The sequence below is a fragment of the Styela clava genome, chromosome 5 (genome assembly GCF_964204865.1).
Source record: "Styela clava chromosome 5, kaStyClav1.hap1.2, whole genome shotgun sequence".
Lineage (NCBI taxonomy): Eukaryota > Metazoa > Chordata > Ascidiacea > Stolidobranchia > Styelidae > Styela > Styela clava.
Window position 1 is genome coordinate 9,736,947 of NC_135254.1, and position 17,394 is coordinate 9,754,340.

Here is a 17,394-nt window from a genome sequence, read left to right on the forward strand (position 1 = left end):
TCACTGCTTGATTTTTATAAAAAGTATCATCCGTTGGATATTAGTTATGTTCAACACAATTCTGTAAATTATCAGGGCGCACTTAGCAAATCGCCGTGGTGCACGCGGCGCCCACTTCGGGAACCGCTGCCATAACATGTTCCGCTTAAGAGTGGTAAACTGGAACAAGGAGGACTTTTTTACTTTTAATGTTTCAAATACGCTCTTCGTGAATCTACAGTTCTCATTCGATTCTCCAAATCTGTGGCTTTTAGCGACTTGTTAACGCCATAAAACGCGGCAATTAGATGATTCAGCATTCCGAATACGGCGGCGTTACAGCGCCATGCTCGCGGCGCACCAAATTAAGTCTATATAAATGATTCGTAAATAAAAAGGAAAAAAAAAACGCTAAGTTGCTACGACTCGACGCGCCCGCAGTGTTACTGGGATACTGTCTGACTATCAGCCTATTTTGAACTGTTTATTTGTATTCGAGTATATATACGAATTCATTATCAGATCAAAAACTAGATAGTCTACAACGGAAATAGTTAATCAACAAGCAATATATTTTCATACGATTTCATACTTTTTTCTTAACTCTTAATAACGACTTGTCGAACAGGATGCGTTTGATCGATTACCATGCTGTTTACTTCCTAAGATCAGATGTAGCCTATACATTATAATGTAGCCTACATCCTATGGGGAAACGAAAACCGTTTTAATTTAGGGCACTGGACGTGGAGATCGACCTCTGAGTGTGTGAACAAGTTGCTGTCACGTCTTTATTTCACACTCAATTCGTTTGTGTGCTGATCCCAAAGATAATTTCTGCGCTTGCTCATGTTTGAGTAAATTGTTCAACTTTCGGGCAATAGGTGTTGCCCATAACCATTCGGATATTTGTATATCTATTTGTAACTAGCTAGCAAAAAAACGAAAACGATACATTATTACAAAAGTGGATGCTCGGAAACATCCAATGGATCTATATGCTCAGCTGAGGCAGTATCTCACCGCCGACACCGATTAGAGTTTGGATCCCGAAAGAAGCGGTGTCTCGAAAATGTCGTGTCACACCCCCTCACTTGTTCCACGTGGCCCACTTACTCCACGTGTCCTACTTGTTCCAAGGTCGTGAAATCTGGCGTAAGTATAAGTGAACTACACCTGATGAATTAAAGTATTGTAATTACTATTCATAAAAAATATTTCCTAATTCAAAAATTTGTATGGCGATATATGCATTAATAAGAATGATATACCAATGCCGCTTTTATAGTCGATACCGGTCCCGATATCGAAACGCCGATATTGCTGGTATTCTGATACTGATATTCCGGTATTATTTAATTATCATCATGATTGAAAAAGTGGGGAACGTGGAACACGACATTTTTGAAACACCCTGAAAATATGATGTTGAAATCGTTTCCTCTTCACTTCTCGTGTGATTAAATCGCGAAAATGCGTATTTCAAATTTATATTCTTGAAACAATAAATAAGTTCTGAATGTTTTTTTCATCATTAGTTCTTTCGCAGTCCGAGTAAATTTGCAAATATGAAGTCAGAACAATGTAACAAATTTTTTTTAGGAATTACGAGATTCTTATCGCGGGACTGAGATGCATTGGATTTAGATGAAAATTGAGATTATAGTCATCTGCCAACTCCTATGTTGAAACTGGGAATCATTTAATCCAAACTGAAAATCATTTTAATGTAACGGAAATACATCGAGTCAGGCACGCCTCAAATGACTGCGACATCTTTCCGATATTTCCTCCTGTTTTTATGTTTAATTGTTACATGTTACATGATTTTGAATCGGGTTCACTCTTTGCTGTGCTTGCATTTTTTTTGTAGGTGTGCGCGTACTTGTGCGTTTTAACTTTATTCAAAGTTATGCTCGCCTTTCAGATATCTCTGCTTACTCTTTTCTGTTTACGCTTTGTGTTGTTTCGATTTATATCAGAGAACCGAAATAAAATGATTGATTATTGCAAGAGATCGAGCAAGAAGTAGCACCGCAAAGAGCTGACGAGTTTATAAATAATGTCAGGCACCTATGGAAACAATGAGACTGAGCAGAATACTCGAAATGCGAAGAACCGTCGACGTTGTAATCAAAGTTGGCCGTTGGGAAAAATAAGAGCCATCGAATGGCTACCTACAGAGTAGGCAGTAGGGAGTGAGAGAGAGTTTTTTTTTGTCCACCATAAAACATATAGCCTACACAAGAAAACATAATTAATTGAAAGCAAAAGGTTTTCGATACAGACTGGGAGCCAACGATGTTGTAAATAAAGCCAGGAAATTGTTAAAGTTCTTTAAATTTTTGCGCAAGATTTCCTCAATCATCTTTTCAACGATGCCAGAATGCCCAATCTGTTGATACATTCACGTATATTTTGTTTGTTTATTTCTGGCCCAACCCTAAACTAGGTTTGTGATTGTCTGTGTGTGTGTGCTGGTCGGCGTGCTGCGTGCACACTGCACATGATATTTCTTGCGTTTTTAAGGTTTTGCTCGATCTCCAGAATTCTCCATTTTAAATGAGACGCAGTTCTTACCACTTCATGGCAGCTCCTGCCACGAACGAACCGCGGCAGCTCTTGCCATGGTTTTATAGCGCTTTTCAGTAATCAGTATTCACAAATTAATGTACCAGATTTCAATTGATAATTCGGAATCATATCTACTTAAACCCTAACCCCAAATCCATCAAAACTGTATTCATAAGAAAAACGTTCTAACTTACCCAATATTCGTCACCATAAGGGACAGCCCTGTCTTTACGGCCCACCTGCCGTGGTTAGGGCAGCAAAATTTTACCTGCCATTGGTTTTCAATTTGCTGCCGCGGTAACGGCAGCTCGTCATAGGTTTGTGGCAGCTAAATAGTCTGTCGCCATAAGTTTGGCCGCAGCGGCCATGGTATGGAAATACCGCCATGGTTTTGCGGGAACTGCAGACGCCACAAAATACTTAAAACTGCACTTGTTTTAATTAGTGTAAGTTACGGATTTTTCAAAAGTAAGTATTTATCTATGGAAGGGCGAAAAGGGGACTAGGAGTCACACTACGGAGAGGGCATGAGATTCTAAATCCAAGATCTGAAGTTCGGGCAGTTTGGATGAAAAATGAGGGGAAATTAAGTGGGAAGTGTCCATGCGGCGCTCGTTACTGTGGGTCTACTGTCAGACTGTACTGACTAAGCGTTTTCTTGTCTCTACTGGAAGGGTTGGAAAAGTGGTTCAAACCTAAAACTTCAATGGGAATAGATATAATAAATTACAGTATATATATATATAGTATTGATAAATTTTCAATATTATGTGAGAGAGATATTTTTTGGCAATATTCACAACCGGACTCTGCATTCCCTGTCATACGGATTACCTTGTATTGCCATATTATTTTGAATGGGAACGGCTTTGCGTTTAGTGAACTTGTGACTGGCTATGGACTATATTTCTTTATTACTCACTTATGGTATTTAGACTACTAACTCTGTACCAGTATTTGATTTGGTAATCGTCATAAAATTTTAATATATGTAAATATTTTGTTGCGATCAATTTCTTTTTCTAATTTTCTTAGTGTATACGCATGCTTAAGTAATTTTTCTTAAGTTTCTTGCATTTTTATTTTATTATATCTATGCCTAGTCTGTACCTTGCTTTTTTTCGTTTGGTTTCACTTATACTTCGATTATGCCCTAGTTTACACTATCCTGCCATGAGTTTTTTTATTCATTTTCTCAATTCATTCGGACGGTTGGGCCAACTTACATCATTCACCCAATACAAATGTATTTAAATTCTCACAAATTAATATTTATAACCACCGGATCTTGAAATATTCTCTACACAGCTACAGCAGCCAATACTATCAATAACACAGCTAATGCTAAGCTCTGGCAGCTACCTTGCAAACAAGAGAGAAATTATTAAATTCAAGGACATGAAGGTTTAAAAACTAACTACAAAAAATTTACGTTCCACCCCATCTCCAAGAAATGTATTTGTGATAACAAAAACTTTGTCATATGTAAATAAGCCTTCTTGGATTGAGAATGCAACCTACAGACTGACAGACTTACTTAAAAGTTGCAAACGAAACAAACTTTCCACTTGGTTTAGGAATACAGGAGTTCGATAATACGACTCCAAAACTTATAAATAAGTGAAAAAGGCTGACCTCACAGTACTGCGTCTGATGTTTATCTTTTTCAGTGCTGATTTGCTGCCTATTTGGCATATATCAACACTTTTGAACGGTTTCTTTAGCCTGCTAATGGAATATTTTTTGTCAGTTTCAGAGACTAAGAATTTAAGAATAATACTGGATTAAAAAAAATGGCTCATCTTGATAAAATATTTTCCTATATTGACGAACATCAAGAGGTCTATGTCAAGAGATTGGCAGAGACTGTCGCGATACAGAGTGTATCCGCATGGCCAGAAAAAAGACCAGAAATTACGAAGATGGTGCATTATGTTGCAGATTGGATAAAGAAGATAGGTGGGAATGTAGAGCTTGCTGATGTCGGAATGCAGACCCTACCAGATGGAAGTGAAATTCCGCTCCCTCCTATCATATTGGGAAATCTGGGTGCAGATCCAAAGAAGAAGACAGTATGCATCTATGGTCATCTTGATGTTCAACCAGCAAAGAAAGATGATGGATGGGACACAGAACCTTTTGTTTTAACAGAAATCAACGGGAAAATGTTTGGCCGAGGTTCCACTGATGACAAAGGGCCTGTTCTGTGTTGGCTCAATTGCATTGAAGCTTATCAAGCGTTAAAACAAGATATTCCAATCAACATTAAGTTCTGCTTTGAAGGAATGGAGGAATCTGGTTCGGAAGGTCTTGATGATCTGATATTTTCGAGAAAGGATTCATTTTTCAGTGATGTGGATTATGTCTGTATATCAGATAACTACTGGCTGGGAAAGAACAAGCCATGCATTACATATGGCTTGCGTGGAATCTGTTACTTTTTCTGCGAGGTACAATGCGCTACAAAAGATCTTCATTCAGGTGTTTTCGGAGGTAGTGTACAAGAAGCAATGGCAGATCTCATTGCTATCATGAATTCGTTGGCTGATAAGAATGGAAAGATCCTTATTCCTGGCATAAATGAAGCGGTTGCTCCGGTAACAGAAAAAGAGAAGGAGCAATACAAGACCATCGATTTTGATCCAGTGGATTACATAAAAGATCTTGGGGCTGAGAGGCTTCATCACTCAACCAAGGAAGAAATTCTCATGCACAGATGGAGATTCCCTTCTCTGTCCCTTCACGGCATCGAAGGAGCTTTTGACGGCTCAGGTGCAAAAACCGTGATACCCAGAAAAGTCATTGGAAAGTTTTCGATTCGTCTTGTCCCCGATCAATTGCCTGAGCAAATAGAGAAGGATGTTAAGGCTCATGTGAACAAGGTGTTTGCCGAACGTGGTAGCTCAAACAAGCTCTCTTTAACAATGGGGCATGGCGGAAAACCATGGGTTTCAGATCCGAATCATCCTCATTACGTGGCTGGAAGGAAAGCTGTGAAAAAAGTTTTTGGCACCGAACCGGATCTTACAAGAGAGGGAGGCAGCATTCCTGTCACTCTTACATTCCAAGAAGCAACTGGAAAAAATGTAATGTTGCTTCCCGTTGGTGCTTGTGATGATGGTGCTCATTCCCAAAATGAGAAGTTAGATCGCTCTAATTACATCAATGGAGTCAAACTGCTTGCTGCGTATTTCCATGAAGTATCCCAGCTAGCATAGATTCATGCTATGAACCATATTCACCCACTCACCTATATGCCTATGAATCCATCATAAATGCAATTCTACGTATTTACTTTTTCATTAATTCATTGCCTAAGATTTATGCAGAATATGAAGCATAATTTTCATCTTCTTCATTCCGTCGTTTGTCATTGTTTTGATCTATGTATGTTTGATTTTGCCTTCAGTGTTTTATGTCTAATAATACAGTTTGTTACTGATTGAAATTATTTACCAAGTTCAAAGAACAGATGTTTTTTCATATTACTTTCCCACTAATTCAGCCATTTGCCCCCAGAAAAACATCCCATGATCATGCTTGAGTTCTAGCTGATACAAACTGATTATCATCAGATTATTATATACATATAATCAATTCTTCAAAGATAAAAAATTGTTATTTAGTTAGATGTCAGACCAATATGAACTTTATTGCAGGTTTTCTCAAGTTGATTTGAAAATAGGCTGAGCACTTACATAAGAGTCAAAAATCAATTTTAGTTTGTTTCCTTGTTAAATGGCCTGTAATCTAAATGAGCTGTCTATTGCGGATATATCTAAGCCTGCATAAGGACATGAACTTGATCGGGCTTGTAGTATTTGGTTTGGAGCAGTAGTAAAGATTGTTGTACAGAATTGGAGTTGAAAATATGAATTGAATGCTGTGAACTTGCAATTTTTCATCTTGTTAAACTTCTCTGAAGTTTCTGATCGACATTTTTATATTACTGTATTCTTTTGACTTTGGTTTCTACCAAAAACTTTGTAAATTTTGTTATTACTTATATTTGAGTAAAAATTTATATATTTGGTGCAGCATTACTGCATATTACTATGTGATAACAGATTAATATTTTTGAATTTTCATGAGTTCATTTCCCGTTCCATCTTCCAATACTGTTGAACTGAAACACTCTCGAAAGGATTCATTTGACTTCCTGACATATGTTTAATTTTGATCCACTCATATGAAAGTCTTTATTAATATTATATGTTTACAATATTTCAAATCTAAAAAAAACAATAGATAATTCTAAATATAGCTGTATTGAGCTTTTCGATTTTATTTCTATATTACAGGCTAATTTGCCATGTATTTCGTTATGATTGACTCGTTTAATTAGTGTGCAAGTAGAATTACTTATAGATAATGTTCAATTTCTTTTTGATTAGTTATATTTAGTTTTATATTAGTGATGGTTTGTTAGTGACCAAACTATTAAATGAAAAAGAAGTTCCAACATGGTGTGATTTTGTTTGATATTCCAGAAATGGAAGGTCTTGAAAAAGAATACAAGAATGGCTAATGGAAGTGAATATTAATAACTGAGGGCGTAAGGAATTTGATTCTAGTCTATTTCAAATCTGAAAGTCTTTCAGAATTTAGGAGATGGAAGTGCACACACAATTGCATGGTGTTGTTTCATGGATACTTATTTACCAAGCCATCAAATTTCTATTATTTCGTTCAATCACTAATATTCAAACACGTCATAAAAATGTTCTATGTTTGTTTTCGTCAAAGAGCTCATTGCTTGACCTAGCTGAAGCATAGTGTGCTGAGGTAGGTAATGTAAAATAAAGTTGTAGATTTTTGATAGATCATCAATTGGAAATTATGACATGTGTAATATTTTTTTTAAATGTTTTCTTTCACATATATATTTTAACTAATTTAGTGGTTTTGTCCACTTTCAGAATATGGACAAATTTGTGACATTTCACGATAATGTTATTTGATATTCATCACAAAAATTTTATAGTGTTTTTTAAATGTTTAAAATTCAGAGCATTCATATATCACTTTGTATAGCATTGCGCAATATAATGAATGACAAGGGTATGCTTCTATGAAAATCTGGAACCCAAGTTAGTAATACATGTAGAACAGGAGAATTCATCTGTAATTGAATTGCTTTTTATATTTTCTCATAAAAGTGTTCAAAAAATGTCCACCAGTATGTCACATCTGAAAGATATTTTTTCCTACATCGGCAAGATGTGTATGTTAAACGACTAGCTGATGCAGTAGCCATAAAGAGTGTATCTGCGTTTTCGGACATGAGATCGTAAGTATGTAGAATGATAAACTATATTGCTGACTGGATAAAAGATTTAGGTAGAAATGTCGAGATTTGTGATGTGGGAATGCAAACATTGAATGATGGGACCTCGATTTTATTACCTCCTGTGATTCTAGGAAAGATGGGTTCTGATCCCAATAAAAAAACTATTTGTGTGTATGGTCATCTTGATGTACAACCAGCAAAAAAAGAGGATGGATGAGACACTGAACCATTTCAGCTTACTGAGATGGATGGGAAGTTGGTTGGTAGGGGTGCTAGTGATGACAAAGGCCTAGTTTTGTGTTGGTTAAATTGTATTGAAACTTATCATGAGTCGAAATGCCGGTGAATGTTCGATTTCGTTTTTAAGGGATGGAAGGGTCTGGTTCTATAGGACTTGACAAATAAATTGAATCGCGAAAAGAATTATTCTTCAAGGATGTTGATTATATATGTATCTCTATTCTCTGATAACTATTGATTCGGAAAGGAAAAGCCTTGCATTACTTATGGCCTGGGAGGTTTGCTATAATACTCCGCTTGTGAAATTCAATGTTCAAGCAAAGATCTTCATTCTGGAATATATGGAGGAAGTGCATGAAGCAATGACAGATTTGATAGCCATTATGGATTCACTCACAGACTCAAATGGCTCCATTTTAATATCTGGTGTAAATGACTCTGTTGCCAAAGTAACAGATGATGAGAAATGCTATTGATTTTGATGCAACACTTTTTAATAAAGAAATGGCCCTAATAAACTACTTCATGATACAAATGAGGACATTTTAATGCACAGATGGCGTTACCCTTCTTTATCCGTGTATGGTATTGAAGGTGCATTTGATGGATCAGGAGCCAAAACTGTAATACCAATAAAAGTAACTGGGAAATTTTCAATTAGATTAGTTCCTGATCAAGATATTGATCAAGTTGAGGTGGCTGTTACACATCATATTAAAAGTGTGATGCAAAATCGTAAGAGTCCAAACATATTCAACATCTACATTTTGGAACGTGGGAAACCTTGGATTGCAGATCCGAATCATCTTCATTTTATTGCTGGAAGAAATGCAGTAAAAAGAATTTATGGAATTGAACCAGATTTAACAAGAGAAGTTGTGAGTATCCCTGTGACACTGACTTTGCAAGAAATCACAGGGAAAAATACAATGCTCCTTCCAATAGGGGCATGTGATGATGACGCTCAATGAAAAATTAGATAAAATGAATTATATAAATGGTACAAAACTAATTGCGGCATATTTTCATGAGGATTCTTTATTACAGTAATAATATGGAATGTAATATTGGCCACATTGCAATGCTGTCTATTTAACTCTAGTTAATGTATAACTTAGCTTTTTAAAATGTGTAAATTTTGCGCAAATATTGACAGTTAGACCATGTACTAGTTACTGCGGTATGTACAATGAAAATGTTTTGCTGACGGTGTATGATGCTGATGTGTATCTAAATTGAATTGCTTAGTAAACAATCTTTTTAGTTTTTTAAGTCATAAGCCATTCTGCTGAAATAACAATTATTTATTGCGGTATCGATTATGGCTGCGTTTGCGCAAACAATAGCCTTTGGCATTTTGCAACTTGTCTTATGACAAATTGCATGTGATATGTTGTAATACATAACGCAACATTGTTTTTTGTTCATTTATGCACAAATATGAATTTTATCATGTGATTCAGAAATTTTTAGAAACATCAAAGCATTTTTTTTTTTAAATAACTTATGTCTACTCATTTCTGGCCTAAACTTTGCATATGAAGAGATGCAATTGCAATATACTCATCTTTGGTTGTTCAGTCACCTAAATACTGCGAAAAACCTTTTTCTTTATTATTGAATTCTTTTCCATTTAGTTGTTAGTCATACTGTCTGATGTCAAACCGCTATCTACCAGTATCTCTATCGCATTGATCTATTTTAGCATCGATATTTTCTAAAACCTATCATTAAATTTGGCTTACATTAGTTAGAAGCCATCATTATAGTAGAGACAAAATAGCACTTTGTAATATGTAGTACACAAGTCTAGTACATGCTATATACTGATATATTTGTTCAAATTCTTTGAATGAACTATAAATAAATCATTCTGATCACTTTGCTGGTTTAATGCGCTGCTTTAAGGCAGTGGTCGTCAAACTTTTTGAGACGCGACCCCATTTCAAAAATTATGACGTATGATAAGCTTGTGACGCCTAGGTATGGCAAAGAAAAAAATATTTCAAACCACTAAAATCTAATCACAGTAAAATCTCATTCCCAGAAACTCTATCACACGCTTTAGATTTCGTGTTACAATTTAATTATTGCCGTCACACAATAGCCTTATTATAAAAGATATCACTGTAATGCAGAATACCCAAACTTGCTATGTAGTGCTAGTCAGCTCAGTGTAAAATGCACGCAATAGAATAAGGAAAAATATAACAAGAATACAACGCCGGACACTCGGCGACCTCCGAAATATTCAAGGCGACCCAACTTGGAGTCGCGACCCACACTTTGGTGACCACTGCTTTAAGGTATCAAGGCTGTTTAAGTAAAAAAAGTATAAACAATTTATGCCAAATTAAGATGAAAATCTTAAGATATTATTACAATATTTTCTATCTCTTCTTTCATTTAAAGTCTTAATATTTTTACAGCTATTATTTCAATCATGTCATATCTAGATAATATATTTTCGCACATTGACAAAAACCAAGATCTGTATGTCAAACGTTTAGCTGATGCTGTAGCTATAAAAAGTGTATCAACATGGCCTGAAACACGAACGGAAGTTGTCAAAATGATAGAAGTAGTTGCTGAACAGATTAAAAAATTAGGAGGAAATGCAGAGCTTGTTGACATAGGGATGCAAACTTTGCCTGATGGTTCCAAAATTCCTTTGCCTCCAGTTTTATTGGGAAATCTTGGGAGTGACCCTAAGAAGAAGACAGTATGCATCTATGGTCATCTTGATGTTCAACCAGCAAAGAAAGATGATGGATGGGACACAGAACCTTTTGTTTTAACAGAAATCGACGGAAAGATGTTTGGCCGAGGTTCCACTGATGACAAAGGGCCTGTTCTGTGTTGGCTCAATTGCATTGAAGCTTATCAAGGATTGAAACAAGATATTCCAATCAACATTAAATTCTGCTTTGAAGGAATGGAGGAATCTGGATCGGAAGGTCTTGATGAGTTAATAGAATCACAAAAAAATATCTTCTTCAAAGATGTAGATTATATTTGCATCTCTGATAATTACTGGCTTGGAAAAAAGAAGCCATGCATCACATACGGCTTGAGAGGTTGTTGTTACTTTGCATGTGAGGTGGCATGTGCGAAGAAGGATCTCCATTCTGGTGTTTTTGGTGGAAGCGTACAAGAAGCCATGGCTGATCTCATTGCAATAATGGATTCTCTCACTGACTCACAGGGAAATATTTTGATACCTGGAATTAATGAACAGGTAGCCCCTGTCACAGAAGCTGAACGACGGCTTTATCAGACTATAGATTTCGATCCTGATGTCTATCGCAGAGACATTGGTACAGAAAAGCTTCGGTTTACAAACAAAGAAGATATTCTTATGAAAAGATGGAGGTATCCATCACTATCTTTACATGGGATAGAAGGTGCGTTTGATGGTGCTGGTGCGAAAACTGTGATACCAAGAAAAGTTATTGGGAAATTTTCAGTTCGAATCGTGCCAAATCAAACACAGGAACAAGTTGAGAAAGATGTTATTAAGTATGTTAAACAGGTATTTGCGGAACGAAACAGCTCAAACAAGCTCAATGCATATATGATACATGGAGGAAAACATTGGCTGGCTGATGTTGACCATCCACAATATATAGCAGGCAGGAAAGCCGTGAAAAGAGTTTTTGGAACCGAACCAGATCTAACGCGAGATGGATGTAGTATTCCCGTTACCTTGACATTTCAAGAACAAACGGGAAAAAATGTCATGCTATTGCCCATTGGTGCATGTGATGATGGAGCACACTCACAGAATGAAAAACTTGATAGATTGAATTATATAAACGGAACGAAGTTGGTTGCAGCTTACTTCCACGAAGTTGGAATGATATGAGTGTTTGTTGATAAATACTCTACAAAACTACATCAATCTAATTATTCACCAGCAGACAGCGAACAATAAAAATGATCTTTCCTATGCAAATCAATTTTGTGTAATGCTGTTTACATCCTCAATATTTTTGTAGAAATTCTGCATTAACTGTCAGTAATTAGTATAATTTTTGTGCAATATTTTACCTAAAATATGTCAAAAATGAATTTTCTTCCTAAATATATTTAATCCTCTCATTTCACCTTTATAAATATGTCATCGGATTTTAAATGTGTTGAACACAATTCAAATTTTTTGAGATCGAATCGTAAAAAGCAATACTAATTAATAGAATGTAGTTATTATTTGACATTATAACTTGTTTCTTTGCATTTCACATTTTCACAAATGTCATAAAAATTTTGAATTGTAATTGTCTCACAAATTTATGCATCTGACTTTCCAGAATTTGAGTCAAATCATATTTCAGATGTAAGGTTTATTCAAAATTACAAACAAGCAATAGATAAAATGAAGACTTGTGACCCCGATCATTCACGTGGAACTAACTTGCTGTAACGAGCGTGGGTGCAAGTGAAATTCTTTAGCATATATTAGTGTTACTGTTGCCCAACCCTAGTGTTAGTTATTTTTAAAATAAAGAGCTTCAATATTTCTGTCTTGCTTTAAAAACTATTATCAGTGGACGAGTACATATATTACAGAAATTGTTTTTTAAAAATACAATGGAAATGATGCAGAGTTTCTTTCAATAATTATTTTCATCCCAAGAAGTTATACTGTAACAATTTAATTATCCATATTTTCATCTTCAGGCTATTAAAGAGAGATCAAAACTGTTAAATTTAAATCTTCTAAATAACATTTAAATAGTTATTATGGATCCTGAAATCCATGTTAATAAAAATTCGTCATTGGCTGATGAAGCCATCGATATATCTATAACAGGTGAGAAGCTTTTGAATTTTCGACGGCTTTGATATTGAAAATTATAACAAGACTCATTAAAGTTAAACTAATTTTCACAAAATTTCTCATATTGTGACAACAGTGTATTTTATTGGGATAGAATTTACCAATTTATCCTGGGGAAAAGGAAAGGCGATAAGACAGCCTAACCATATGCCGAACCACAGCCTTTCGTCCTCTATTCAGAATAATGTCGTCAGTAGGTTCATAGTAAATGATGTGGCCTTTTAAAAATTACGAGTGAGAGCATGGTAATCATCAAATTTACATACTATGACTGATCAATGTATTTTAGTAGACATTGAAAGTGTAATAAGTTTTGATGCCCCAAAGCTTTTCTAAATATAAAGATCTGTAAATTACCTCAGCTAACTATATCGTTGCTTTGCAATATATTTCCAATATACATTTACTTGGGAGCATTAGGCACTGTTTATCAATCTTGGTAGTAATTAAATATGAGATGTAATTCCATATAGTATTATGGTAATTTATCATAATTTTAACCATGTTTTTTTGTTTGCATATAGGTCTGAACAAATTTCAAAAAGTTTCTCTTCATGCCAGTTCCAAACTAGCCAATGGGGCTGTGTTTGAAAGCACATCACATTACATTGCGGATAATTTGGGTAAATATCGCAAATAAAACATATCTCAATATTAGCATGAGTTTCCTAATGCTAGTATTTGGCAACCCAACCCATAAAGTCCCAATATCCAAAATGATAAGATTTTTGCTTTATATGTTGTACTCAAAATTTTGAGTTGCATTAAATAATTTTGTGACTGGTATTTTGAGTGATTTGTTATTTCCGAATAAATGTTCTTGTTGTCCTTGAAACGGTAACATTATCCCCTTGTTTTGTGGCGATTGACGTTAATGCTGATTTATATAAGACTGCTCTCCCACAATCCTTGTTTTGCTATCTTTTGATAAAACTGTAAATTGATAGTTCTGTCATTGTCAATTGTGTATCATAAATCATAATATAAATATACATTCCATATTAATTTCCTTTCCATTGTAATTTTTTTTATGCCTGGTTGTTTTCACATTTACGGTTGACAATGTGCTTGGAACAAAAGTGTTTTTCATTTTAAATTCATGTTCTGGCATGTTGTACTTTGTTGAACCACCAATTTAAATTGTCTTTCCAGGGTGTATCGACCTACGTTCACATAAATCATATGGAGGAACTTATGAAGGAATTTGGCCAATGGGTCCGATTAGTTTCATGACACCATCATCTTTTAATAAGGTTAATTTAATAATAAAATATAAATTTGGTGTGCATTTAGGTTTGACATTATACAAATTCATTGTCTATTTTTACAGCGCAAGCACGAGAGGTTTTTAATCAAGGACCCGATGAAGCCTTTCACAATAAAATTGCAAGTCTTTGATTCTTTCATCCCAGAAATGGTTGAAAATACAAACAAATATAAAAAGTTGACTGATTTTGACATCATAAGAACTTATGTCACTCCACAAGTTATTGAACAAGAAATTCATGAAGGCAAAATTAGGGGGACCCTATACTTGCCAACCAAGAGTGGGAAATACCCTGGTAAGTTATGATAAAGGAATGAGATAAAAAAAATTTGTCTTTGACTTATACTCAGTTAAATAAATCGAATCAGTACTGTATGGCTATTGCAGCATTCCTATTTTACTCATTACTATAAACACGCTTCATCACATATAGGCAGGGCTGTCATCGATATGAACCCAAAAATAAGGACTTCAGGGGAATATAATAATAGAATAACAAAGAACGAAGTGTAATAAACAAAATTTTATTCATGCCACCCAGGATTTGCTATAGCAATTCTTTATTCTTAGAAACTATATTTTCCATCTCCCTCTCAAGTTGTATTTTGGTTCAAGTTACACGAACTGATTTTGGTCGGTAGGTCGGTTGTTTTGTCATTGTGTCAATTAATTTGCTGTTATTATGTAATGAATGTGCGAAGCAATCAATGAGGTTGTAGAGTATCATTTCTATCAAATCAATCATTCAAATTGATCTAAGCACCTGGTATTATTAGAACCTCTAACCATAAAATGTGGACAAAAATAAGAACACATGTTTAAATGAGGACCTTTCTTAGAAATAAGGACAAAAATATTTTCTAAGATAAAACCTTCAAAATAAAGACAAATCTTAGAAATAAGGATATCATGGCAGCCCTGCACATCGTCTCATAAAGTCTGGAAAAATTTAAATACTGGGCTGGGATTCACTATAGTTTTGTAACCTATGTATCATTGGATGGTTGTGAAGTGTGAAACATCTCACACAATAATTATTTCGCTGAAGATAAGTAATACCGTATATACTCGCAGATGGGTCGCAATTTTTCCTTATATTTAAAAAAAAAATATAGGTGCGACCAATCCGCTCAACATAACAAATTTATGTGTGTATATGTTTTTGTCATTTCTCAAACAGGGTTAGGGGTCTGAATGTATTGGCAGAATGATATACAGGTTTGTAGCGCGCTGGTTATTCATGAAAATCATAAGGTCTGCGTTTGCGTACATGCACTTATTATTGCTCACAGGTGTCAATAAACATATAGGGAAAGGGCGAGTATATACGGTAATCAATGAGTGTTCTTATGAACCAATTATTTTTTTCCATGTTTTGCTTATGCTAAATGTTGGTACTATTAGGTTATTGCCCCACCACTTTTCTGAACTGTTTTCTTGGGTTAGGTTTCTCTGTTTATGTTACTAATCCCAACCTAACGATCGATAAACAGAATTAATGAATTTGGAATAGAAGAATGGTACCCAAATCTCACATAGCCTACATGTTTACTTTTTCTCGTTCAGGTGTGATAAGTATGAGTGGTGGATATCCTGGAGCTATGAAACACAAAGCGGCAATATTAGCGTCACATGGATTTGTTGCTTTAGCTTTAAGATATTTCGGTACCGATGATTTGCCTCCGTCTGTGGAAGGCATTGATTTGGCCTATTTTATTGAAGATGCAAGGTTTTTAAAGAATCATCCAAATGTCCAAGGCAAAAATGGTGTTGGCATTATCGCAAATTGTGCTGGAGCTATCTTTGCCCTGGCTGCTGCAACATGTGCCCCAGATGGACTATTCGGCTGTGTTGTTGCAATAAGTGGTTGGTTTTTCTCATTTACAAATTTTGAATATGGAGGCAAGAAATGGAAATCAATGCTATCATTCAAAACTTTCAAACCTGGACCGGAGGGCACATATATATATGATTTTGATAAAAACGTAAACCCCTCTATGCTGTCCAAACTTAGTTTACCAGATGATAGTCATTTTGCTTTCTACAAACGACTCCACACTGCATATATGTTTGTTCATGGTGGTGAGGATGCTGATTTGAATAACAATTCTCTAAAAATTGAGAGCGTTACCAGAGATTTTCTCAAATCTTACAACCATCCAAATTATCAATTCTTATTTCATCCTAAGGCTGGGCATTTGATCGAGCATGCATATTTCCCTTTTGCACGAATAGTATGGACATTGAAATTACCACGTTTCTTTGGAGGACAACAGCCTTATCATAGCATCGCACAAGAGGATTCTTGGCCGAAGATTTTGAAATTTGTGCAAACCAATCTGATGAAGAATTGCCATAAGTTATGATACTCTACCATATATTTAGAGCAGAATGACATTTATGTATATTGCATTAGTTATTTGTATTATTGTATATCATAACTGTATTATTTCTGATTATTATTATAACTGTAATCGAAGCTATTTAAACTCACTATGTGTTGATTTTTGTTTATGCAGCATTATCAAGCAAATTTTCACAAATATTATGTGCTACCTCTAAAATATTAGCTAACCATCATATATTACATTATTCTCTCAGGTTATATCTTTAAAAATACTAACTACTTTTCATATATTACATTACTCCTCTCTTAAATTATATTGCTTTAACTTAACTGAATATGAGTCAGCACTCAACTAGTTTCACTTTACTACATAATGTCTGATAAGATGCCTAGAATATGTGTAAATAAAGAATCGGTCACTTGCTGATGAACATATTGTAATTTCAATAGCAGCTATTGACAAGTGTTTGTTTTCCTATTATTGTTAACTAAGTTTAATGAATATATAATTTAAAAAGTTTATGGGTATGAAACAGGAACCTACGCAAAAATTGATACTTCCATAGTGTGTGCACCAGGTTAGGCCATAATTTTGTTCAGGTTTTCCTTGTTTTAGTTCTATTACTAGTTCGGGAACTGTCTGTGCTGCCCAACCCTAGTTTTATTTATTTTAAAAATTCTGCATCGTTTTCATCATGTTTTCAAAAAACAATTTCTGCAATATGTGTATTCTTCCACTGATAATAGGTTTTTAAAATATAGAAAAATATTGAAGCTCTTTATATCTTTTAATAATTATTTTTATCCTAAGAAGTTATACTGTAACAATTTAATTATCCATATTTTTATCTTCAGGC

General features: G+C 34.9%; 2 protein-coding genes and 2 pseudogenes across 3 annotated transcripts; all 4 read left to right on the forward strand.

The window, feature by feature from the left end:
* The first annotated feature begins 3,166 nt into the window (after window positions 1-3,166).
* On the forward strand, window positions 3,167-6,947 carry LOC120343814 (cytosolic non-specific dipeptidase-like). The gene has a single exon (XM_078112526.1). It carries the CDS (start codon window positions 4,347-4,349, stop codon window positions 5,769-5,771), a length of 1,425 nt encoding a protein of 474 aa, XP_077968652.1. The 5' UTR covers window positions 3,167-4,346; the 3' UTR covers window positions 5,772-6,947.
* Window positions 6,948-8,631: 1,684 nt separating this feature from the next.
* Window positions 8,632-10,512, forward strand: LOC120343813 (cytosolic non-specific dipeptidase pseudogene; annotated as a pseudogene).
* LOC120343815 (cytosolic non-specific dipeptidase pseudogene) lies at window positions 10,512-12,763 on the forward strand (annotated as a pseudogene).
* LOC120343819 (bile acid-CoA:amino acid N-acyltransferase-like) lies at window positions 12,688-17,392 on the forward strand. Of its 2 annotated transcripts, XM_039412841.2 has the most exons (5): window positions 12,688-12,896; window positions 13,448-13,546; window positions 14,076-14,176; window positions 14,254-14,485; window positions 15,757-17,392. In XM_039412841.2, exons 1-5 carry the CDS (start codon window positions 12,827-12,829, stop codon window positions 16,554-16,556), a joined length of 1,302 nt encoding a protein of 433 aa, XP_039268775.2. In that variant the 5' UTR covers window positions 12,688-12,826; the 3' UTR covers window positions 16,557-17,392. The 2 variants fall into 2 exon arrangements, with proteins under 2 accessions (XP_039268775.2, XP_077968654.1); XM_078112528.1 differs by lacking the exon at window positions 14,076-14,176 and having other exon boundaries at window positions 12,745-12,896.
* The last annotated feature ends 2 nt before the right edge of the window (window positions 17,393-17,394 follow it).

What these genes read in the sequence shown, in the direction of transcription:
- LOC120343814 (XM_078112526.1), top strand. Translation starts at nt 4,347, where the DNA reads ATGGCTCATCTTGATAAAATATTTTCCTATATTGACGAACATCAAGAG.
- LOC120343819 (XM_039412841.2), top strand. Translation starts at nt 12,827, where the DNA reads ATGGATCCTGAAATCCATGTTAATAAAAATTCGTCATTGGCTGATGAA. An exon ending in TTACATTGCGGATAATTTGG is followed by an intron (nt 13,547 to 14,075) that starts GTAAATATCGCA and finishes TTGTCTTTCCAG; the next exon opens with GGTGTATCGACCTACGTTCA. An exon ending in CACCATCATCTTTTAATAAG is followed by an intron (nt 14,177 to 14,253) that starts GTTAATTTAATA and finishes CTATTTTTACAG; the next exon opens with CGCAAGCACGAGAGGTTTTT.